The sequence below is a fragment of the Montipora foliosa genome, chromosome 6 (genome assembly GCF_036669935.1).
Source record: "Montipora foliosa isolate CH-2021 chromosome 6, ASM3666993v2, whole genome shotgun sequence".
NCBI classification, from domain to species: domain Eukaryota; kingdom Metazoa; phylum Cnidaria; class Anthozoa; order Scleractinia; family Acroporidae; genus Montipora; species Montipora foliosa.
Genome location: NC_090874.1, coordinates 47,611,897 through 47,637,662, shown reverse-complemented (window position 1 = coordinate 47,637,662; position 25,766 = coordinate 47,611,897). Strand labels below are relative to the sequence as shown.

Sequence of the window (25,766 nt, the reverse complement as noted above, 5' to 3'; positions counted from 1 at the left end):
CGAATCGAACACCTTACGTGGATCTGTAATCAACTCTGCACAGTCTTCAGTAAAAACAAAATTGGAAATGTGACAGCCAAGAATTATTTGCAAGAAAGCTTGTCGTCTATTTTGTGCCTCATTATTCAAGGAAAAGGTTCTTCATGGAAACGGTTTGATCCTGAAATTTAGTTTGTTGCAATATTGCGCATATTTGAGTTTCTTCTCTTCACGCACGTAATGAAATAGAAGGGGTTTTTGCCTCTCATAGCAAATATGTAGTTTGCTTCAAAAAAAATTTTCGCTGGAAAAGGTGGCCTTTGTGAATTCATCATGTTTTATGATATGCGAGCTTAACTGGATAGCTTTTATGGCAATAGAAAAATCATTTTCTTGTTATTCAAGGAAAAGGTTCTTCAGGAAACCAGAAGTACATGGTAATTTGACACGATTGAGTTTCTTGTCTTTACGCACGCAATGAAGAGCAAATATGTTGTTTGTTTCAATAAATTTTTCGCTGAAAAAGGATTCTGTGGTATTTTCTGCCTTTGTGAATTATAATATCGTGTTGTGTATTGAATTTTCGAGCTTAAGGTTGAAATGTGATATGGGAGAATTTTTTTAGTATTGCCCTGTAAGCAGGAAGGGTTCACAGGCCTGTTGGAAGCGTGCTTGAGTTTCAACAAAATGAGCCCCAAAATCAGTGAAAAATTGTGACGCAGATGAATAATAAAGTAGCTGCTATTTCCAAAATGATGGAATTACCTGGTGATAAATAACGTCGTACGCGTCTTGGAAAGTAAATTTTGACTTTGCATAAACAAATGGTCAACCTCAAAGAGTTGGGCGGTTGCGATCTTTGTTTTGACTTCGCTCATTTCATTGTCAAACTTTATAGTACTTGACAGAAAAAGAAACTTACAAAAACCCGGTATCTTGCCATCATTTGACACAGATGCTTCACTGTTTGGCGAGTAAACATGCCGCGGTAACTTAATCACGGCGCCCGCTGAATTCCGGCCATGTCACTTTCGATTTTGCAATTTACTTGAGCGTAGCAAAAATCTCCCAAAATGTTTGTCGCTGATCGTAACTTTTTATATTCTTTATTCACGGTTCAAAATTAATGTTGTTTTCATGTCGTAAATATTTTATTCTCGATAGACCGTCCCGGAAACTTCCTTCTGCTCTTTCTAAGAACTGTGTATCAATAGTTATTTACTTTTGCATCAATATTTGTTTTGCCTTAAGCAAGCTAACAAAATCTGTTCCTTGCTGTTTTCGCATTTGTTAGCGTTAATAGTATTTTTGGTCCGATGCTTCTGTTTTATGAGGGGTATATTGTTTTGGTCTCCCATCCTGATTCTAACCCCGCCGAACAGGGTTAACTTCAGTGAACTTTAGTATTACAAAGCTGTCAGATGCTCAGAAGGCACGCTTAAACTTGTGGTGAAAAGAAGTTGTGAGGGAATTTGAAAATTATCAGCATGTCAGCCCAGAAGCCAATGTTTCTCGCTTCTCTTTTATTTGTTATTCTTCAGAGACTGGAATGCTGTAGTTCAATACCACACAATTCAGTGCCTTCTGATTTTCTGTAACACGTACCACAGGCAACCCAGTGTATGCTTCACGGAAGCATCTCGTTTTTCATTGTAGTCACAAATGTGCATAGCCCACGGATAGTAGATTAGTCACTCGATAAGAACCCGTATGCTACAACCGGAACCATCGCGCCTCGAACTCGGGCCACGCGCATTTGTCTCGTTTGTAGTCACAAATGTGTCCCACAGATGTTTTCCAAATCTCCCGTACGGCGATTAGAAATCTCACTCTTCTCTCTTCTTCTCTGAGCGCAGGCTATACCACTCCTTGCTCACAATATAAGCTATAGCAAATCCTTTTCGCCCGCGATGATTAAACCTCGCATCTGAATTATTTGATGAATTGGACAGACGATATTTCCTGGGCAACCCTAAAACCAGGAATCCGGAATCTGGAATCCGGAATCACAGGTCATTGTTTTACCAATAAAGAGAGTAAAAACTATCCTAAACATTCATAAAAGCTAACCTTAGGCCTAATTAGGCCTAAGGTTAGCGGATCTCTTAGCTTTTATGAATGTTTAGGATAGTTTTTAGGGTTGGCCATTTTTCCTTGAGAACGGGAAGCTTTGAAGGTAAGGAGAATTGTCTCCGGTCTCGTGTGTTTCACTGCATGTAAGCATTTGATATTGCATCGAACGAATACTCCAATGGATCTGTTTTTCTTGCGAACCAGTTTGTTCAGTCGTTCCAAAAGATTTTGTGAATTGAACCTGTGTGTTCAACTGGCGATTGTGTCAAACATCTTGCGAATCGAACCAGTGTGTTCAATCGGCCATGACGCCATCAAATTGTAAAATCAAAGCTGCTAGGTTTTCTGATTTTTTAATCCATACCAGGTAAAAAATTACTTTAAAGTAAATCTTTTACCAGTTTTAGGCACCGTAACGTTTTGCGTTTTGAGAATACAGCATTTGGAAATTTCAAATTTCGCCTTGCGTCTGGTTCAAAAAACGGTTTTGCCTTGTCGTTTTTGGCAAATTAAGCATTAAAAGCTGTAGAAGACATGTTTATGCTCATTTAGTTCAGTTCACGAGCAAAGAGAGAGGGCTTTTATCGCAAACTGAGGTCCAGATGTTTTGTTGATTCGAGGCCATTCGAGGAACAACAACTTAACATGGCGTCTCCATATAAAGCTCTGTAAAATTGAGTGACATGTTTCGGCAAATAACTTAGAAACAATGCACCAAACAGACTTTGAGACTTGGAGCTGTAACATTTCATTTCCTTGGCTTCTTTCTTTGAACGGTTTCGGATTTATTTATTTTTACTACGTGACAGTCTACAGACACTCTGAGTGTGTTGTGAGTCAACACCCGCTATTAGAAAGTAATAAATCAAGTATAAAAAAAGGATTAATGTCTTCGTTACTGAGATTTTGCGATCCCAGTGTCTTTTATCTCCTACCCTCTCGGGGAGATGAAAGATTGTAAATTAATATATATCTAAACGGTTGTGTAAACAACAACAACATAAATCGTGAAAAGAAATATAGAAGTGGCAATCAGCCCTGCAGAGCGCTCACAAGCGACCCACTTAGCAACGACACTGCTTGAGTATTCCATCGATATCGCCATTCCTCAAAGTACAGGAATCAAAAAACGGGAAAAGAAGATTGGAAAAAGCCTTTAACAACCAAAAACACCATTGAAATCAAGCAAAGAAAAAGAAGTTTATGAAAATATAAGATTAGAAGTCTTCTGCAGGGACAATACTCAGATCTACTCAGTGGTCTCTCTCATATCCAACGCACCCTCGTGGAATAATTGTTGAGTAGACAATTAGCCGAACATCAAATTTAATGGTATGTGATAGGTTAAGTCAATGACATTTGACAACAAAAAATAAATCCATTCCTCCTAGTACAGGAATCAAAAACGTAAAAAGAATATTGGTTAAAAAGCCTTAAGCAACCAAATAAAAAGACGTACACTCTATTTTGTTTATAGACAAACCAAAGCAAACGAATGAAGCGGCCTATCTCCAGTCAGTATTCTAAATAAATCTCACCTTTTTATCTTGGCAGTCCTCAAAAAGCTTTAGTAAAAGTAAATACTAATACTAATACTAATACTAATACTAATACTAATACTAATAATAATAATAATAATGATAATAATAATAATAATAATAGTAATAATAATAATACCTTTATTTTATATAGCGATAATTCCAAGGCTCAAAACCGCTTTACAATGACAATAAATTAAAAACTACAATACTCGTCACATTTGTTGGAACACATATCCCCGTTTCCCCCTTCCTCCAATGTTGATTTCCACAACTACTAGTAGTCGCCCGAAAAATTCTCACACAACATTGAATTGGGGGAAGGGGGATGTGGTATAAACTACGATCTTGTAACACGATGATTCTGACCATTCGCTAAGTCTTCCAACTGTATTGTAGGTATCGGAGAGGCTGAACATTTATGCACACATGTGCTGACGGAATGTTTGAAGACGAGACGAGAAAAATATGCAGTACCTCCAGACGTGGCGCTGGAGCGTCGTACCAAACGAATCATCCCGGGATTTAGGCCCGTGCGATCGCTTTTGGACGCAGTTGGCCCTTCGCTGCTTTCTGCTACCGACCTCGCCTCCTGGTACGGCATTGAGGGAGGGATATGTCGGCCCCTAAACCATATGAGACAAATCCCACGCCTACTCACAGCTCCAAAGCGCCCTTGTCATTACAATTTAACGTAAGATTTCAATGGCTTATATATTCAAGAGAAAGGCATTTTATCTGTCATATGGTAAGCACTGGAGTCGCAGATTACAAAGTGCACGCATGCGCCCTGCCGAAGGTAACATACATGCACGCATAAAACTTTATTTCATCTCGAATTTCAGAATAATATCTTCGAGACATACAGCTAACATACATGATATATACAGATACATAACTAAAAATTAAATAACATTTAAAGATATATTAATCAAAACGAAAAGCCGCTGTACAAAATCCGGCCCTGGATTAGTTAAAAACCAGTAAACTCAGTGGTACGGGAAAAATCAGGTAGCGCATTTCGCAACGTACTTAGTAAATACGTAAGAAAAATGAACTAAGACCATAACTGGTTGTTCTAGGTTTATTGAGGGACAGAATGTAATTTCCACGAAGATCATGCATAAGAAGAGAACGGGAGAGAAAACGTATTTTTCATTTATGCAGGACAAGCCTTTTCTTTCTTTAACTACTTTTATACAATAATATGAAGAATTTTGAATCGCCTATTGCATAGAGATGTAGAGTTTGACTTAAGTGGTACGTAAGAGGACAGGTAATCGCAAATACAAATCTCATTACTCTCTTATTTACATTATACCGTTTCTTTGACAAGAAAGTACTAAAGGCCAGGCCGAGTTTCCTATGATAAAAAGTCTACGTTAACAGCACGCACCTTGGCTACTCCTTAGTATCCGCCTAAGAATCGTCTTCTCGCTACTTTTCCCTCATTTGATGAGGACCAGTCTCCGCTTGCCTTCTTCATGCCCAAAAGGAATTCTGGGTAATTCGGCCGTTCCATGACAAGGGAAGACCCCCGATTCTCATTTCATAGATTTTCTTATGAGTGTGGAGCCACCCAGTCCACCCAGCATCGATTGAAGTTTTTAGCTTTCAAAACTTGGTCAAATTGTATAGGCAGCTCCTGGAATTCGTCCACAGAAAGGCCAGATAGACGACTTCACTGGTGCTGTGAACCGCCATGTTTACAACAGAGCAATTTAGGCGTTCCAGTCTGCATGAAATCATCTCTCACTTGTCTCGAGAAGACCAGACACGCATCCTTGTTACGTTACGTTTATGCCCCTCTAGAATCAACCGAAATCTCAACTCCTTGTCAAAAGTTAACCAGCATCTTAATATTTTTGGTAGGCTACAATACTCGTCGCATTTGTTGGAACACCCATCGCCGTGTCCCCCTTCTTGAATGGGGGAAGGGGGCTGTGGTATAAGCTACGATCTTGTAGCACGATGATTCTGACCATTCGCTAAGTGTTCCAACTATATATGTTTAATATTGTAGATTATAAATTATGTGTAATTGAGTAAAAGTAAATATTTACAAAGAATGTATTTATAAAAAGGGTATAGTCAAATAATTAAGAAAAATATCATGATTAATAGAGAAAAATAAATACAAAAAATAAATACAAAAAATAAAACAATAAACACATAAACGATAGAATAAACCCATGAGATAACACAGGTTTTGTAATCTTATTTCACATATCATAAAATCTTGCACCAACTCAATGGCAATAACTAGTCCAGGTGTGCTTGTTTGAAAAGCCAGGTTTTAAGTAAGCCTTTGAATATAGCTATAGAATGACGTGATCGGATGTTATGAGGGAGTGAATTCCACAGCTCAGGGGCTGCGCTGCGAACGCTGATTGGCTCAGCATAATTGGCTTTCAAGTAGGGGGCGGAGCTATTCAGCAGACCGTGAACTGCACACGAAATCTTCAATCTCCATTTTTAGGGGTTTGTTTTGAAACCAAAATTATAACTTCTCGGACCTACTGTCCCAACAGGTTTTGAGATATCGCTTCAAAATTTTCAGTTTTAATAGATGTTTGTACTACCCCACTGTAAGGAATTTTTCTTTCGTCTTCGGAGACATATTTTATGGCACTTTTTCTTCCCGAATTAGGAGAGTTTCGACTTTGGTGCGTGGTATTTTCGCAATAAAGCGAAGGGGCAGGAGCTTCTGCGGCAGACTCGGTCGTTCTGATTTTTGAGGACTCAAAACTAAAAGGAAATATATTAAATAGCAAAAAGCTAAAACCTTCTTCAAATAATTTCATCTATTAGCTTTGTAATGGTAATTGAACAGAGTGGAGTGCAATTTGGTCTGAAATCATACTTGTGATTTCAAATTTGAAAATTACAAGTATGATTTTCAAAAACACAGACCAAACCCACGAAGACACGAAGTTCAATTACCACATTATTACACGTTATTACACGGGTTCAAATCCCGTTGAAGTCCTGAATTTTTAAGGCTTCTCTACGCAATTGCAAAAATCGCGTTCATAACTGCGAGGATGATAGCTTCACTTGATTTCATATCCGCAGTTCATATATGATCCATTTCATATATAATTTCATCGTTAAATAAATATTGATACACAGTTTTTAGGAAGAGCAGAAGGAAGTTTTCAGGACGGTCGATCGAGAATAAAATATTTCGCCATCAGCAACAAAATTTACGACACGAAAACAACATTAATTTTGAACCGCGAATATAAAAAGGTGCCGTCAGCGAAAAACATTTTGGGAGATTTTTGCTACGTACAATTTTGTTATTGTACTTTTGGCTGCACGAGTAAATCGCAAAATCGAAAGTGACATCGAATTCAGCAGGCATAGTGATCAAGTTACCGCGGCGTGTTTTCTCGCGAAACAGTGAAGCATCTGTGTCAAATGATGGCAAGATACCGGGTTTTTGTTTTTGTTAGTTTTCTTTTTCTTTCGAGTGTTATAAAGTTTGACAAGAAATGTGCGAATTCAACTCAAAGATCACAATCGCCCAACTCGTGAGGTTGACCATTGTTTCTGCAAAGTCAAAAATTGTACTCTCCAAGACGAGGTTATTTATCACCAGGTAATTCCATCTTTTTGGAAATAGCAGCTACTTTATTATTCATCAGCATCACATTTTTTTGCTGATTTTGGGGCTCATTTTGTTGAAACTCAAGCACGCTTCCAGCAGACCTGTTTATTTTCGTTAACCCTTCCTATTTCAATTGCGTGCGTGCAAACAAGACACAATCCGTGTCACAAAGCGTATGCAATGAAATAAATTTCTGACAGTTCAAACTGATCAAACCCTTTTCTAAAGAACCTTGACCGTAAATAATGAAGTACAAAAGAGACAACAAGCTTTCATTCAAATCATTCTTCACTGTGACATTTCCATTTTTTTACCTTTGCAGAGTTGAGTACAAAATAAATGTAAATTACCAGACAACTTAGATGCGACTTTAGTAAACAATGTGATGCATTCAAGGCGTTCGATTCCTTCAATGTTTGTTGAATTCATAAAAAATTTGCCATTTGATTTCATTGTTGTATATAATACCAAGTTAGTAAAATATTAGGAACAAAGCTCACGTGATATCCAACGGCAAAAAATGAAATTGTTGTCGAAGACCATTACTCGTCGCTTTAAAGATTCCAGATATTTCTTTTTCACCGCCTGTCTTTTTCATCCAATTGACGTTCCATTCTTGAGGTTCCTGAGTGAGGTTATATTTTGTTTCAAGATCCACTAAAACGCCATTCGCGTTACAATTACTTTCGACGCCACTGAAGGTTAACAAGTATTAGTGAAAATTTCCAATTGTTACCGGAAGACTGTGCAGAGTTGAAATAAATAAATAAAAAAACAGAGAAATATTACTCATTTTCCGGCTGGGATTGCCATACGGGCAACCCAGTAATTAACCTGCAATGGCGTCGAACGTCATTGTAACGCGAATGCTGTTCTAGTGCATCTTTCAACAAAATATACACTTATAAAGCTTAAGAATGGAACGTCAATTGGATAAACAAGATAGGCGGTAAAAAAAAAATATCTGGAATCTTAAAAGCGACGAGTAATGTACTTCGACAACAATCTTTCGCACTTCGAGACGTAATCAAATTGAGCTGTATTTCTAATATTTTACCAAGTGTGGTGTTATGTACAACACTGCAACCAAATGGAAAATTCTTTGGTAAATTATGGGTTCAACAAAGACAGAGAAGGAATCGAACACCTTAAGTGGATCTGTGATCTCTGTTGTCTGGCTATCTGTATTTATTTGTACTCAACTCTGCACAGCCTTCCTTTAACAATTGGAAATTTAACTAATTCTTGTTAACCTTCAATGGCGTCGAAAGTCATTGTAACGCGAATGGCGTTTAGTGGATATTTAAACAAAATATACCCTCTTGGAGCTCAAGAATGGAACGTCAATTGGATGAACAAGACAGGCGGTGAAAAAGAAATATCTGGAATCTTTAAAGCGACGAGTAATGGTCTTCGACAACAATTTCATTTTTCGCCGTTGGATATCAAGTGAGCATTGTTTCTAATATTTTACTACTTGGTATTAAATACAACATTGAAATCAAATGGCAATATTTTTTATGGATTTAACAAACGTTGAAGGAATCGAACGCCTTGAATGCATCACATTGTTTACTAAAGTCGCATCTAAGTTGTCTGGTAATTTACATTTATTTTGTACTTAACTCTGCAAAGGTAAAAAAAAAAATGGAATTGTGACAGTTAAGAATTTTTTGAATGAAAGCTTGTTGTCTCTTTTGTGCTTCATTATTTACGGTCAAGGTTCTTTTGAAAAGGGTTGGATGTGAACTGTCAGAAATTTATTAAATTGCATATGCTTTGTGACACAGATTGTGTCTTGTTTGCACGCACGCAATTGAAATAGGAAGGGTTTTTTGGCCTCTAACAGCAAACATGTTGTTTCAATAATTTTTTTGCTGTAAAAGGTTTTTGTGGAATTTCCAGCCTTTGTGAATTTAACATGTTGTGTAATTTGCATAATTCGATGTCACTTTCGATTTTGCAATTTACTCGTGCAGCGAAAAGTACAATAACAAAATTGTACGTAGCAAAAAAATCTCTCAAAATGTTTTTCGCTGATGGTAACTTTTTATATTTGCGGTTCAAAATTAATGTTGTTTTCACGTCAATAATTTTGTTGCTGACGGCAAAATATATATTCTCGGTCGACCGTCCTGAAAACTTCCTTCTCCTCTTCTTGAAAATCGTGTATCACTATTTATTTACTTTTGCATCAATATTTGTTTTGCATAAAGCAAGCTAAAAAAATCTGTACCTTGCTTAGTTCGCATTTGTTAGCGTTAAAATAGAGTTTTCGGTCCTATGCTTCTGTTTCAAAGTGGCATATTTTTTAGGTCACCCATCCAGATCCTAACCCCGCCGGAGAAGGCTTAACTTCAGTGAACTTTTGCATTACAAAGCTGTCAGATGCTCAGAGTGCAAGCTTAAATTTGTGGTGAAAAGAAGTTGTGAGGGAACTTGAAAATGATCAGCATGTCAGCCTAGAAGCCAATGTTTTTCGATTCCCTTTTTTCTTCAATCTTTCTGGATTTAGTACTTTGCTAGTAACCACATGTCTTCTCACTACCATGGCACTGCACTACAATGATATACAATACCAAAACAATATTATGTACTGTTAGAGCTACATATTACGCAAAGACAACTTGAATCTCCAGGAGGACAAAACGCAGCTCAGCTGGCAATATGGAATAAAGCGCTGTATTACCGCACTACCACACGTACGCAATGCGTGCCTATTTTTTCTAAAGATGACAGGAATTTTTTTCTTACTGACAAATGATTAATAAGCTGGTAGCCAGGCTTTTAATCTCAGGAAAAGATTTGTTTCGTCGTATGAACGTGTGAGCCAAAGGACTTCTGCTGGTAAGACTTTTGGGTGACCCCTTAAATGGTCTTAATGACCCCCGACTTGAAAAATTTGCCTGGAAAGCTGCAGTTCGATACCACCCAACTCAGTCCCTTCTTTTTTTGAGTAACACGTACCACAGGCCACACAAAGTACACTCTTTCGAATGTTTGGCATCTTTCCTTCATTTATGGTGGAAACACCCGGAAGCTCTTAGTTTGTTTTTCGAAATTAAGAGAATTTCCGACTGAAATTGGAGTTTTTGTGGGAAATATACGCTAACTCCTAGAGACACCGAAGACTCGTTTAGCTCCACATTTTAAAACCACATTTAAAACGAAACGAAACATGGTCACAGTTCCACGATGGTCGTCACTGTAAGTTCTCATTTGCTTGTTGTCAATGTTGTTGTGTTTTTTGTCTTCGATTGGATTAGATCCCTTGACGTTCGAATAGAATTGGCTAGCAAGTTCCTGTGCAAGTCAGACTATAACATTGACAACAACGCGAACAAACAAGCAAATGAGAGCGTGACTGCGTGACGACCATCTTGGAAGTGTTATTCATTGTTACAATGCGATTTAAAGTGCGGAGCTCAGCGAGTCTTCGGTGTTTCTGGCAGTTGGCGTTTATTTCATTAACTCCAATTACGGAAATTCTCTTAATTTCGAAAAACAAACTTCAATTTTTACGAATTATCAGAAAGATAAAATCAGATGCTCGCAAAAACCAACTTCGATTTTAAAACACAAAAAAAAAAAGTCCAATCTATTTAGAAAAAAAAGGCGAAGATGTCCCTTGAGAGCTTCATAGCTTCCGTAGGTTCCTAGCTAATTAACATTTTTTTTCCATCATAAATGAAGGAAAGATGCCGATCATTCGAAAATAACAGCACAGAAGCCGGTTGCTCGAAGCCTGGTAAACCGATAGGTTTCCATGGTATTTACCGCTGGTTAGCGCTACCCATGCTTCGAGCAACCCGGGCCAGGAGAATAACGAATAAAATAGACAGAAAAAGGGGGACAAAAGACACCCCAAACCCGGCTACTAACCAACGTTTCCAGCATCCTTTGGAAGACGTCGATTAGAATCAAAGATAGAAAAAGGAGCCCATTTCGAGCAGTAAAGTGAGCCACAATTTGCATACATCTACTAGTAATGAGAAAATTCGTAATATTCGAGTAACAAACGAGTAAAACAACTAAACTTCACCGCTGCAAGCAAATTCAAACAAACAAAAAACGTAACTTAGCTTTTATTTCACTGATCAGTATTTGATTCTATGTACATCATCGACTACATCTAGTCTACGTCTGGAAAAAAAGCCAAAGATTTTTTTTGTAAGATATCTCCCAAACACACCCATTGCAATGCTCGCACGTTCTTAGCTCTGCAATCCAAATGAATAAATACAAAAGTCATTTGTCTTGATGCATTTTAGGGCGCTAAAACAATCCAGCTGGCCCGTTTAGATGCAAGTAGAACAAAGACCCAATCGTGAACACGCCACAAAATTTTGTAGGAAGCTCTGTTTTTCCGCCTTCAAAGATGTCGCATGAAAAACGCGGACATTCGACGGTTGCGCATTTTCGTGCTAAGAGGAGGAATGTGTTTGGGAGATACCAGCATTCTAAAATAATGACCAGATCTGCATTTGCTTCTACTGCTATTCTACTGCTATTGTAAATAGTAATTCATAAAAATATCATCTAAATTGTTTAATAGTCTACCGAAAGTGTATATGGATTACTAATTGTCAAACAGGAAAGTGTTCTGCTCAGCACGACCAACGATAATATACACCTCGTGAAGGACGGTGATCGGTGTTATCTGATGAAACTTGTCACTGGATAAAAAATAAACCGAGCACTGACAAGATTCCTAAGAATAAGTTGACTCTGTAGTTGGGTTAACTTGACCTGTACACCGTAAGCAGAACACGTTCTCCACCCGACAGGGGCCACTTAACAAAGAAACTGAGCGAATGTTTAGACAAGACTTTGTAACTACGTTATTTACAACTTTATAGAGGAATTTTGTACGACTTTCGGAACAACTTGAAAAACCAGCTCCACGAAGGAATTACGCGTGAAGCTTACAATACCCGAAGGGGGGGGGGGAGGGGAAGTTGTTTGGTAGGGGAGGGATTTGCGGGGGAGGGAGGGGTAGCGGCGGTTGTTTCGACCAATCCAAGGAAACCCTTCGGTGGTTTTATGGAAACACATAAAAAAAAAATACTTCGTACACTGATCAAGAGTATTGTCTTTTACACTTAGTGGCAAGGATGAGTCACGACAGGCGAGCGTGACAGTCACCGAACAAGCCCGCGGCACGGTAAAAAAGCCAACACTGAAAGATTTTCCGTTTTCTCTGATAGATTTTGTTTCTGTTCTCTGATTCTAAACTAATTTCGCAGCATTTGGTACCCTTATCTGTAAATAACATAAAATTCTGATAGTTTTTTTTTAACATCTCCATTTAAAACTATGTTGTTTGACTAATCCTGTCACGCATTTAAGGAGGGTGGTTCTCCATGGTCCGTCGGTTCATATCCGTCAAGTGGTCCACAAGGCATACCTCGGCCTCCACCATTGAACGCCCCTGTTTAGAAATCAGAAATGACATCAAGCAATGCATACCACCACAACCTCGCAACGGATTAGTTCTTCCTTTCCGCTTGGCCGCTCCACTTTCATTGGTGTTCAAATATTCGAAAAAAAATACAAATTTATTAAGGACGTTCGCGGCCATTGCTACTGCGCATTTTTTGGCACATGTCACGCACACGTCATGCATCGCAGACCACGAAGGTAAACACGTGCTAAAGGTGCAAACATTTTCCACAAGAATGGAACGTGAAATCATGTGGCATTATGGGATAGCTGTGGACACAGGTCTTCTCGGAAATGTCACGCAATGGCGTAACTTGAGAACTTCGCAGCGATTGACCCCCATTTTTCTTTCCGCAGATCACTTCCTTTCCTGATTTTGTCCACTTTAACAAAAAACAAATATTTCGCCTTTTATGCAATCGTGCGACCGAAGTTTTCTTTCTTAGACTAATACGTGTCGTTTTTCAAGGTCTATTTCACTTCAGAAAAAGACATCAGCTGCAAAAGTTTGTTAAGTTAGACTAGTTATGTTGAATTGAGTACGTTTACCTGATCTAAATTTCACTAATGTAGCTTTTTTATTGCTGACAGCTGTACGCTAAGATCGTCTTAAAATAACGCAAGCTTCTAAAAGTGCACCTCATGATATCGAAAACGAGCAGGGTGACCCCCCATTTTTTTTTTTTTTTTTTTTGCCTTTTTGGCAAAAGTAGATCATTACCTTTCTTCGTGGCAAGTTTACAAAAAATCTGTCCGTGGGAACGTTTTGGGCGCGAACGTCATTAAAAACTGAACTACGGATACCAGATTTCCAGCATTTTCATTGGTTCGCCGGACACAGGCAATCAGTTCATATACCAGTTGTATCTAATATGGTGAAGGAACGCGTCAGCAATAAAGCGAACTGAAAACATTGTTGCAACTTTGAGAAAAATGGCCGACAAAGGCCGTTTTGGACCGGAATTGTCTGAGGCAAAAATTGATGCTTCAGTGGAAGAGTTGTTGATCCTGGAGTTTTTAATAGCGCAACCTCGTAGAACAATTGTTAAATAACCATTTTACTAAATTCTGGATAACGCACTCGAATACCACTTGATCTCAACCTTCAGTAATTTCCAAACATATTTTCTCACCGCTCAAGAAAGGAATCAGGAAACATTCTAAAAAGTTTATCCTTTCCTTTTGATATCCATTGTCTAGTAAATAAATGCCACCAACAATTTGACTACATCCGTAAACCTGAAACTCACCTCTTGAGGATCTCCGTCCGCGTCTGCCTCTTCCCCGTCCAGCCGCAGCTCCGGTTGTGTCAAAAGGTTTATCCACACCGGGAACCGCTCTTTTCTCGGGGGCCTCTTCCTCTACCTTCTCCTCTTCACGCCTTTTCAGACACGCAGCCTTGGGGTTTAGGTTTCGTTCTGTAAAAAAGTCAGGAACACTAAATAACCTGTTACCAGAAGAAAACTTCGGAAACCACCTTCATTTAGATAATATTCGGCTACGCCTTGGGCACAGGCAGTTGATGTGAACGCGTTTTCGCTAGTTCCCCAGCCTTTCCGAAAGTGCTCAGTATGGCCAACATTTCACTATCCTCGAAAGGTGCTGTATCAAGTCTGGATGGAGCCACCTAAAACTCGTCAGTTCGCAATTCGATAACTGCGCTTGTTAATAAAAGCTAACTGACCGATGTCGAAAGTTATACAGTGTATATGCTTACAAAGCGGGCAAAATGTTACACCTCTTATCTAAGCGAGCTATTTTTGCTCGTGACTAGCTCAACGTGCAATAGGAGCATTGAGTTAGTTTCCTGTTCGCTTATAACGACTTCGGAAAAAGTTGAGCGCATTGTTGGGTTTGAGGAAAATACAGTTACATAACCTTTTTTTCAAAAACAGGAAGTTAAATAGGTAGGTACACAGGAAAAAGGGAGACCAAACCCCAGAGATCTGGATCTGAAAGATTGTTCGAACGGGTTAATTACGTTTGAGACCGTTAAGGATGGTACAGTGGGTTAGTGCGAGGCTTTGGTGAAACAGGTCCCGAGTTCGATCCCTGGATCTCACACCTTTGTTTCAACTTCTTTCCTTCAGTGTAGCTTTAAATACCAATAAAACGGAGCACTGATGAAAAGGCCTGAGTAAAATAAGCGCACCGTCGACCTCTGGTTTTTCAGTTGAATTGCCGTTACGAGTTATCGACGTTCCATATGGTTGTTTTACTTTGCTTGACTATACTTTTAATAACCCACATGTAAGTGGTCTTGACAGCTAAGTACATTTGCACTTCCTATGAGTATAGTCCGCTGGAATGTCAGGCCCATCTTAGAGAGTTACAGGGGTGGAGGGAGGCGATGACAAGACCTTAAGGGCGGCCATTTTGATTTCTGTTGTTTAGAATGACATTATGGGATGACACGGGGGGAAATTAATATGTATTTGCCGGCATCCCATAATAGCTATTTGAAACAATGGAATCAAAATGGCCGCCGTATCTGCAAAAAAGTGCACATGTGCAAGCGTACAAGGACAAGCAAGGGGAAAACTCGCCTTACCTCGTACTTGCGACTCTAAACTTGTAATAACTGATACTGCTTGATGAAGGATAACAAGCTGTGGAACAAACAAGACAGCAATAAGAGATAAGAGGGAACCAGACTAAGAACGTCATAAATTGGTAAAGTTCAGCATAAAATGATTCGTTTGGAAAGTTAGCTTTCGGGGATAAGTTTTGGTAAAGAACAAAAAGCAAGGGCAGAGATTGGAGACAACATGACTGATAACGTGCCGTCACAGAATAAATCAAAGGAGAAATGTGACGAGGTCGTGGATACATTGTTTGTTTTGTTGCGATCAGTTGCTTTCTGATCTTGTTAGGAAATAATGACTGAATTCGTGTTTGATTTTTGTCCAAAAAGAATGCGTTATCATTGGCAGGCTACTCCAGGTCATTTTCACATATCAGAAGGGTCCTCAACTATCAGTTTGCGATAAGTAAAAACAAGGATTGTTCCCAAAACTTTCCAACCTTTCAAGAAATCTGGAACGGATCATAAAATATACTGTATTTAGTTGCATTTTATAGATGCAAAAGAGCCAGGTGAAAACACTCGCCAACCAGTGTTTTTGGCTCCTTTAAACTTTTTACGAGGTTGTTCAAAGCCTATAAAGAACCAGAGGATAGCCATTTAGAAGGCATTCGTGTTTGATTCTTATCGTAAAGGAATGCTTCACTGTGCAACTACAACAAGGTGATACTGAAAACACCTGGATATTTCTCAACTTTGTAAACACAGCCATCGAGTGGTTTTAACCCCGTCTTTTGCATTTAAGCGCCTTTTAAATATGTTACAAGTATACCTTAAGTATAACCAATAGAACGATAAAATAATACTAGTAGTAAACAAAGATTAGGAAGTGCGTTCTACAGGATATGTAGTGTGATAACTGAAAACTGGGTTGTGTGAAGAAAAGCAAATAGAAAATTATGTACGTCATTCCTGTGCACGTGCTCTTTTCTGGCTATGTTTGTTGTTTCAACGGTGTGTTCGGTGTTGGTTGTATTTCTTCCCTGTGAAGCTGCTGTGATAGGTAAGTTTACACGTAAAACCCCAACCCCCCCCCCCCCCCCCCCGGATACGTATGTACATTGAATAATCATTTGCAATAGTATGAAATCCGCTAGGTTGCATTCATTTCATCGAAGTGTGAGGGAACTGTGTACAACTCCCGATAAAAGAATTAAGAGGAGTGATAATTGTACCATCTGGCATATTAATATCAGACTCAGTGATATGAATTACAGTTATGAGCATTAGCTACCGCCTGGATAATAAGCCATTTCCAAGTTCATGTCTGCCTCCTCTTCAAAGCGAGTCTAAGTGCGACGTTTTTGTGATGGTAATTAGTTCTACTTTACATATGAATGAAAACTAATTTTCATAACAAAAACTGCGCACTTAGACTCGCTTTGAAGAGGAGGCAGAAATGAACTCGGAAATGGTCTAGTATATTGTCACACCATGTATGTACCTGGTGTCAACATATGTTGAATGTAGTTCTCCCAGCAATCATTAGAAATACTTTCAATATATAACTTTGGAGTATCATTTAAATGCCTTATTCCAGCCATACGAATTTGAAAGTGCAGCTCTGGTGTTCCATAGAGCTAATGCGAAACTGACTTGAAAAAATTGTTAATTTCAGTTTACAGTGTCCCCAATATTAGCGCTCCATCGCTAGAACGACTAGACACTTAGATAAATTTCTTTTCCTTTTTTCCTTTTAAAGAATACGCTGATAATTTACACATTAGGAAACTGAAAGGAAGTAAAATAATTAAATGATATACGACTAAATAATAAAAGTAAATAGTATGAAAACGAGAAGATTGAATAAAAATCTATGTACAGCATAAATAGCAATTGGTCTTTTACTTATCAATTAGTTTACATCTGAGTGATTGACAAATTTACATATTCTGACCCATAACGATAGTCGTGGATACGCGAAAAACGAGTACGGTGCAAGGCGTTTCTGTAGTTTAACCCACTGTGTTAATCCACAAGAGGGAAATGTTTTATTAGAAAGGGAAGTAGGAGTGATGAAGATGGTAGAGAGAGTGAGAGGAAAGGGGTTACTGTTTAAAAACCTGCTCAATACTCTCATACGTAAGTCAACAATAACAATACCATGAAAGCTGCAAGGAAAACAAGCGGGAAAACAAGAAGTGGTGTTCATAGAAGCAACAGTGCCAGCCACAGAGATAGCAGGATATTCTACTTTACATCCAGCTCTCATCATCAAACAACTCGGACTCAAACAATGACCTGTTGGATCAGATTTTACCTTGGTCTGGGGTTTGTCGCTCTCTAAATGCAATTGACACATTCTGCCCAATTCTTTGAAGGCACCGTTGATGTCTCGAACCCTCATCCTGTAATTAAAAGTCATGATTGTATTTGAGTCGGTTAGAAGCCTGATGTCTCACCTTAGTCTGTTTAGTATTAGAGTTGGATTTGTCACCCTGTAAATGCATCATACACATTCGTCCCAATTCTTTGAAGGCTCCATTTATGTCTCTTACTCTCAACCTGTTAAGGCAAGGTGCACACCACTGACATGTACCAACACTCAACATCACATTTATCAAGACAGTCTTGAGTCTGTTTCAACGATCTCAAACAATTTTTTAGCCTTTTTTTTTTTTTCAAAGAATAAGGAAACTTCACTGTCTTTTCAAGCATGCAAATAAATGATCAACATTCGAAACAAACTATTCTTATTTCATTGGCTATTTTCCTTAACGTCAACTGAGAATACTTGCACATAAATGCGTGTTAACCTTACTTTGCTTTCCAGCATACATAATTTTGCATACAATGTAGATGATGCCTTTATGTGAAAAAATGACAGACAACCTTCTTGAACTCGATGATAGAGTGAAAATAAAATTTCATACAAATATTAAATGATCTCGCGATGTACTGCACATCAATTTACCCCGTTGTCCATTCTTCCCGTCACATAATCAAAGAAAACATTCTCCAGTTGATTCAAAACAAATGTTTTTTCCTTTCAATTTATTTTTCAAATGACCACTCCATTGCTAATCTGTCCTGTGCTTTTCTAGCCAGAGTAACAAATATGCCATAGGGGGGTTAATATTGTGACAGTAACAAAATTTGTCATGGAAAGATGTTAAGGTCCCGTTAAAATATAATTGGAAAAAACTCTTGAAGAAACACTTACTCAGCGGACTAAAAATTCACATGTTTTGTAGGAGGGTACTGGCAAGAACTCAATACAAAATCTGAAAGTCTTAATACTTCTGAAAAATGACCACTAAAACAACCCCCCAGTAATAAAGAATGCCATTGCTGTGCTGTATACTCAATAATCATGAAGCATTACAAAAGAGAGTTGTTGACATACCTTTCTCTGGCATTATTGGCATATCTTCTTTCTTGCTCCCGCACAACTCTAAGTCGACCACCTCCTTCCTCCACTTCTTCTTCTTCCATTAATTTATCGTCATCCACATCATCATCTACTATCAATTCCCTGTTGTCCCTGTCATCAATATCGCCATTACTATTCATGTCTTGCTTGGAAGAGGGTTCTTTGCTGGTTTTTGAGCCTTCCACTGCAGTGTCCATTTTGGAGCCATCTGTAACAGTTACAAAAGAACTGTAAGTTTTTATTCTAAAACTCACTTTGCCACATGTAATCACTATCACTCCACTGCCAATATTTTACCCGGAAGAAGCTGCCCAAAAGAACGTATGGATTTTAAGCTATCCTCTAAAGATAATACCTTCAAGTGGCTTGCAAATAGAGTTACAAAGACTTTTACAACTCCCAGGCAATCATTGCCGGCTATGATCAAACAGATGAAAGCAAAAGAGACACTTTTGTTGCTCTGGTTGAGTGGTGCACTTTCTAACAACCTTTTTTTTTTCATCTTCACCTTTTATTTCACCTTGGATTGAGAGAGTAGCTACTAGAGCTCATATCTCCGAAAAATAAAGTAAAACAATCAAATCAAATATAACATATACAAGCCTACTATTAAAAAGAAGTTTGGCGCATTTTAGATTTCAAATCATAATAAAAGGTTAGGGATCTCGAGCCTTCGGTGAAGTCTGTTCCACATACTTGCTGAAGCATATCTAAAGAGGAATATATATCCACGAGTTATTGTGTTTACGTCGCATGTTCTGAGCAGTATTTCTCATTTGAAACAGACCGCACAGGTATTTTGGTATCATGTTGAAATAGATTGCCTTAAAAACTATGATCATCATGTCTTGGATCCTAACAGTATTCAGATCACTAGAATTAAGCTTGTTCAGTGGCTCCTGGTAATGAAGAGATTTCTAATCAAGATAAATCCTGAGCGCCCTTTTGTTAAGATTTTCTAGTTTGTCTCTATTTCGTGCCCCAGAAAAATGCCAAACGACTGAACAATAACTAAAATATGAAACGATAAAAGCTTTATAAAGTTTACACTTCACACCTGTTGGTACTATTTTTTTGAAAACGGGAAATCACATCAATCTGGTTGTTGACCTTAGTACAAATATCATTTACACGATTGTTCAACTGCAAATTCTTGTCAACGTTCAGCCCTAAGAGGTCAATGTCATCTTTTACAGGAATATTAATGTCGTTCACTCTAAAGCTGAAAGCAGGGTTTGTAGTTCACAAAATTATTGTTTGGTATTTGTCGGGATTTCTAATCATACTATTCGCACCAAACCAACGGTCAGCTTCAAGAAGATGGCATTAAAGTCTCATCTCTAATGTCACTGGATCTTTATCCGAGTCATAAATCTGCCCGTCGTCAGAATAAGCATTGCTGCGATTTTCAAAATTCTGCGGAGTCTCACCTTCAAGCGCCAACACAGGCGCTTCAAGCTCAATGTGCGCATGGCCGACAAAAATATAAGGATTTGTATGGGAATGCCGATAAAAGGCTTAAGAAGATAATTATATTAAAACATTCTCAATTAAAAAGCCTAACCTTGTTGCGATTGGGTAGCTTCCTTCCTGTGTGGTTATTTTCCAGATCCGATCCGATTTGCTCCATTTCGCATTTCTCGGTTGTCAATGGTATAATAAAATTTCGTTGACAACCGCATCTGGAAAATAACTACACAGGCAGGAAGCTACCCACAATGGCAATAAGGTTAGGCTTTATAATTGAGAATTTTTTTAATGTAATTATCTTCTTAAGCCTTTTATCGGGATTCCCATACAAATCCTTATAACTATTTTGGTTGGCCATGCTCACACTGAACTTGGGGCACCTGTGGATTGATGGAAGCCAAACTGCAGTTTGGCCGTTGGTGCTTGAAGATGAATTCCACAGAATTATGAAAATCGCAATAATCCATACTCTTTCCATAAGTTAAAGAGATCATTCATAACAATGTTGAAAAAAAGGGGTCCAAGGACGGATCCCCGAGGAACGCCTTTTGTAACCAGCAGCCATTTAACAAGTTCAAGAGCTGCACCCTGTCCTTTCACCTCGTATGAGCCAGAAGGCCATAAATTAAAAAAGAGAGCTCCACATGCTGCAAACAAAGCCACATGTTTATTACATCTCTTTGTGACTAAATCAAGGGGAAGGGTACATTATGAAATCCAGAGCACTATACTGCATAATACATCCAGCCAAAGTGGTCGACAACATCGTCAACAATGTCTTGGAGCTATAATCATATCATTTATGACCGAATCTGAGACTGTCTGTTGAAGGACTCTTGTACTGATAGACAAACAGCCTATTCCTGATGGTAAATAAAGTAAATACATACATCTTGATTCACTGGTCTCTGAGTTACTTGGAGACATCTGTGCCCCTGCTCCTCGAGTAGATAAAGAACTGGGAGAAGCCATACCATGGTCTTCTTCCATTCCACTATGCGTACTACTCTGTAGAAAGCAAAATGCCAAACAAAAACAAAAAAAGAAGTCTTTTACTTTTGTTTCAGTGCCTAGGTTGAAGTTCTAATGCCTTCACAAATGCAAAGCTGTTTTTTTGCGAATGACACTCCCTGTAGAGTGTTCTGAGTATGTTGGACAATCCTCCAAGGTCTTTACTATTCCACAGTTAGCAGCCCTTGACATTTATTCAATATTGGTAGCTTTGCTTGCGTTTAAACATGGCTCAACCTTATCTTCCACACACCATTTCAACTTCCTTAATTTTTTACTAAATGTTGATGATCAACCAACAAGCAAGAGCATTTTCTACCTTTTTAAGAAAATTTTTATTGAATGTAATACACAGTTAATCCAGTTAGAGTTCACTCATTTGAACTGAGTTCGGTCAACAGGCTAATTAATCCCCGGTTGATTCTAGAGTTAATTCCTTGTAATCAGAGGAAAATTTAACCAGTTTCTTTAGAACCTTCCCTCAAAGTGCTTGATAACAAAAAAGGTTTACCATTTGATCCACAGGTTGTACAACTGATGGAACACTGCTCCCTACAGAAGTGGAATAACCAACAGCTGGAACCCCAGCATTCGCTGCCGCTGCTGCACTCAGTAAACTACCAGCCACAACAGGTGACATTCCAGGAGGGAGACTGCCCTCTGCATGGGTGCGAAGAACGTGAATAGCATCATCAAGTCGTTCCTCCATTCGGCTTTGCTGTTATGAAAGCAGACAAAAATGCATACACATGAAACTTACATGTAAACGTTTCTGTGGCTTCTTATTGCTACAATAATGAACAACAGCAAAAGGATTGGCACAGTTGTAAGATTTCAACCAGTGAGTTTTGAGTATGATGGGACTACGTATCATAAAAATAACATGTAGGTTGAAGTGATCTTAATTTTCTTTATTGCTTTGACGTTTTTGGTACTCTGCTTTTCCCCTTATAAATCAAGACTTGACTTATTTTTGTTTCCCTTATGTCTCCAATTAGCTAAAATCAAAACTATCGGGAACGTTCTCAAGAAAAGCTCAAACGTACCTAAAGTGTAATGACCGTTAGCTATCACTGGGATTCATTTCCACAATCAAGGCCAATGACTGGTGTCTTACCAAATCAAACTGTAGTCTCAGAAGATTATAACCTACATTCACAGAATATTCTACTTTAGAAATAATGAAGCAGGACAATGAATCTGCTGCTTACCAGAGAGTGTAAGTGGCTCTCATATGGGGGTGAGGTTGGTTGGTTTGCCCTTCCCCAGCTTGCAGAATGTCCTGAAGCTCCTGACCCAGCTGAAACAGTAAAAATAATTTTCTTTTATGATTAACATTGTGACTGAAAACACTGGATGGGAAAATTCAAAAAAAAAAATGTATTAATTATGGGTTGGTATATTATTGTGTTTGCTTTAATCATCCAGTAAGATCAGAAAAAAGCAATGATAATCATTTTTATGCATTTTTACGCAAGGTGAAAGATCAACAAGGGGACATGATCTCCAAAGATGAGGACAAGCTGAGATGCTGGAAGAAACACTTTGAAAGAGTGTTGAACAGAGATGATCCTGAGACAGAGGCAATCATACAACCATCGCCAGAATTACTCGAAATAGATACAGATCCACCTAGTGTTGATAAAGTTAAGAAAGCAATAAAGGCATTAAAGAACGGGAAAGCCCCAGGCATGGACCAAATATGCGCAGAAATGCTGAAGGCTAATGAGCAAATTATACCAATACTGCTCACCAACATTCTACGTGACATCTGGGAATCGGAAGAGGTACCTCTAGCATGGAAAACCGGCCTTATTGTCCAGCTACCCAAGAAGGGGGATCGGACCAATTGTTATAACTGGAGGGGGATAATGTTACTATCGGTTTCATACAAAGTCCTTAGCCAAGTAGTCCTTAACAGGCTCACAGCAACAGTTGACCCTCTTCTTCGGAAGGAACAAGCAGGGTTCAGGAAAGGCAGAGGTTGTGCCGACCAAATTTTCACTCTTCGGCAGATTGTAGAAAAGTGCAATGAGTGGTCAGCCACAGTATATGCCAACTTTACTGACTTTACCAAGGCCTTTGATTGTGTTAACCACCCAACACTTTGGAGAATCCTTGGATATTATGGCATCCCAGATAAGTTTGTGTCTATCATCAAAATGCTTTATAGTGACTACAGTGCAAGACTCATCTGTGGAAACAATCTGACAGAGGAATTTGCCATACGGACAGGGGTAAAACAAGGCTGTGTGCATTTGATATCTTACAACTGTAACAAGCTGCTGAACTCGTTGGTTCCAATGGTGAACTCATTGCTTCAATTGACAAACTCATTGGTTCGATCGATGGCAATAAACAGGTACCAAGTTAGAAGCACACTCTATGCAAGTATCCACGGTTCAACAGATTTAATAAATCCAAGAATTCAATCACTGTTCACTATTTGACAAGTGAACGAACTTCTTTCATAAACATTGTGAGAGTATAGTGCTTGATCAGCACTTCTGTGTCCTGATCTTGCAAATGATTCCAAGTTGGACAGGAGCCAATGAAATCACATAAAAGAAAACCAAGTTGATTTATGACTACAATGAAATGGAATTCGTCCAAATCTTTAACATGTGTTGCCTACAGCATCCCGCGTAATTAAGAAATGAAGAAATTAGCTATGATATGACCTTTCTCTGCCACTGGAACATAATTATGCAAAAATGACCTTTAACCTGGCTTTTCCACTTAAATAGATAGTATTTTGAAAATGCAAAATCGATTTTACAGAAAAAATAGCCTGTTCTCAAAGACCTAGAAAAGTTCTTGAATCAAAAGTTTCTCCCTCAGTCATTGCCATAGGTGTTGGGTACCAGTTCTAAGTGGCAAACAGCTAAAGGTGGGGATGGCATTAAGGCCTAAGGGATTAAAGTTAACTGACTTTAAATGTTACAATGGTTCAGTTTCAAATTAAGAGAAGACTTAAAACACTGAGATTTGCTGTTTCCACAAACTTAATAAAACCTATTTGAGTCTAGCTCATTTCTTGCCTGTCCGACAAAGTAGTTCAGCAAGTACTAATATGAGAGAAATAAGCTAGATTAAAGGACATTCATTGTCTTATGATAAGTACATGTAACTGCTGTTTCCCATTGCCAGAAAATGAATGCATTAGCTTCTTACCTGACAAGGGTCTTTCACCAACACTTGCCAATGGAGGAGGTGATGCAACTGGTGTTGTTGGATTGGATGAGTATGATCCACCATTGTCTGTTGGGTAAATCTGCAATGGCAAAATGATTGAGAGTACTGTCAGTCTTTTGGGTGTATGGCCTCTTACCATACTGAGGCTAAGTTTATTCATGATGATACCCTTAATGCACAACTGGGCATAATCCATGAGAAAGTTCTTACCCCAGGGTATCTTGGACAACAAGTCTGGTCTGTTATATATCAATTGGATAATAAAATGAACAATGTACCTTTCTCATCCAAACATTTTTCTTTAGGACAGTGAGATCAAAAAGGTCTTACTTTTACAGTATTTAATAGTACAGCCTGAACTGACTCTACAGCTGTAGCTCCGATGTCACGTCCTTGACAAGGACCCAAGCCAAACCTTACCGATGCTAAAGCCTTTCCTAATGTGTCTCCAGTCTGAGAGCCAGATGCTGGTGCCCTGGAACTGTGGGCAGCTGCAAAGAAATAAAACACGAAGTTAATTATCAAACCAATCAAAAGAACTAGTAATTTTCTCACCATCCTCTATCTAATATCAATTTGGCAATTTTGATGGACCAGTTTCAAAATTTCAAACTAATTTCTATACAGTCTTGCATTTTGAATCATACAACCCTTTAAGAAATATTTCAACATACAAGAACATGGAAATTTTCATCTAAAGCACCAATGTGTAGTCAAAGCATTGATATACCAAACATAGGTCAAGCTTGGTATCCATTTTTCCTTATCTCCTTCTAGAAACTTCCATTGCCAACCCATATGTATTCATTTTATTAGAATTTACATTTAAAACCAAAGACAGACCCAACAATATAGCAACCAGTACAGTACAATCATGTGCACTTAACGGCTGTACCTGAACCATGAAGCAACTTTACTGACAAGTTAGTGACAATTTGAATTTTCTTTTTTACCCATTGGATCACTTCCATTCAGGGGAGGTGACACAGAAGAATGAAGATAAGGGGATGACTGCCCATGATGCATTCCTGATTGTCTAAAGGAAGTCATTGGAGGAAGCGCTGAAAGTCTCTCCATAGGCTCACTGTGGGCCAGATGGTGGTATCCCTACAGATTATACAAACATGTGTTATTAATCAAGCTTGGAAGGTAATTCTTAAAAGTACGAATAAGGATAATAAATTTTACTTAAACTGCTACTGTTTAACTTTGCAAAGCTCTTACCACGACCATGGCTCCCAACACCAAAGGATTACTAAGTTTGATAATTCAAATTCCCAATTAAGTGATATGGCTGTCTTTCCCCCAGAAAGTTCTCTCGTTTCCCAGCCATGTCTTGAGTATACTGACTGCACTGTCTGTAAAACTACACAATTATCTTCTGTTGAGATCACCAATTGTTTGAAGTTTAAACCTCAACATCACCTCCCACAGGAAAACTTTAAGTTGTTCGTACACCTGCTCTAAAAACATGCTAAACCTTGATCC

At 38.5% G+C, this 25,766-nt stretch overlaps 1 protein-coding gene across 7 annotated transcripts in view; it reads right to left on the bottom strand.

The window, feature by feature from the left end:
* Positions 1 to 11,270: 11,270 nt before the first annotated feature.
* Positions 11,271 to 25,766, bottom strand: part of LOC138007524 (transcription factor 12-like) — a 37,453-nt gene continuing 22,957 nt past the window's right edge. For 3 of the 7 annotated variants that reach the window (XM_068854492.1, XM_068854490.1, XM_068854495.1), the window contains 11 exons: positions 25,232 to 25,385; positions 24,699 to 24,769; positions 24,258 to 24,357; positions 22,295 to 22,383; positions 21,595 to 21,801; positions 20,963 to 21,080; positions 18,576 to 18,810; positions 17,490 to 17,577; positions 15,197 to 15,254; positions 13,896 to 14,063; positions 11,271 to 12,634 (listed from right to left, as the gene is read on the bottom strand). In XM_068854492.1, coding sequence (XP_068710593.1) covers positions 12,540 to 12,634; positions 13,896 to 14,063; positions 15,197 to 15,254; positions 17,490 to 17,577; positions 18,576 to 18,810; positions 20,963 to 21,080; positions 21,595 to 21,801; positions 22,295 to 22,383; positions 24,258 to 24,357; positions 24,699 to 24,769; positions 25,232 to 25,385 — 1,383 coding nt within the window. In that variant the 3' untranslated portion in view covers positions 11,271 to 12,539. Of the gene's footprint in view, positions 12,635 to 13,895; positions 14,064 to 15,196; positions 15,255 to 17,489; positions 17,578 to 17,631; positions 17,735 to 18,575; positions 18,811 to 20,962; positions 21,081 to 21,594; positions 21,802 to 22,294; positions 22,384 to 24,257; positions 24,358 to 24,698; positions 24,770 to 25,231; positions 25,386 to 25,766 lie in introns of all 7 variants that reach the window. The other 4 variants (XM_068854491.1, XM_068854494.1, XM_068854489.1 and 1 more) reach the window with 2 other exon arrangements.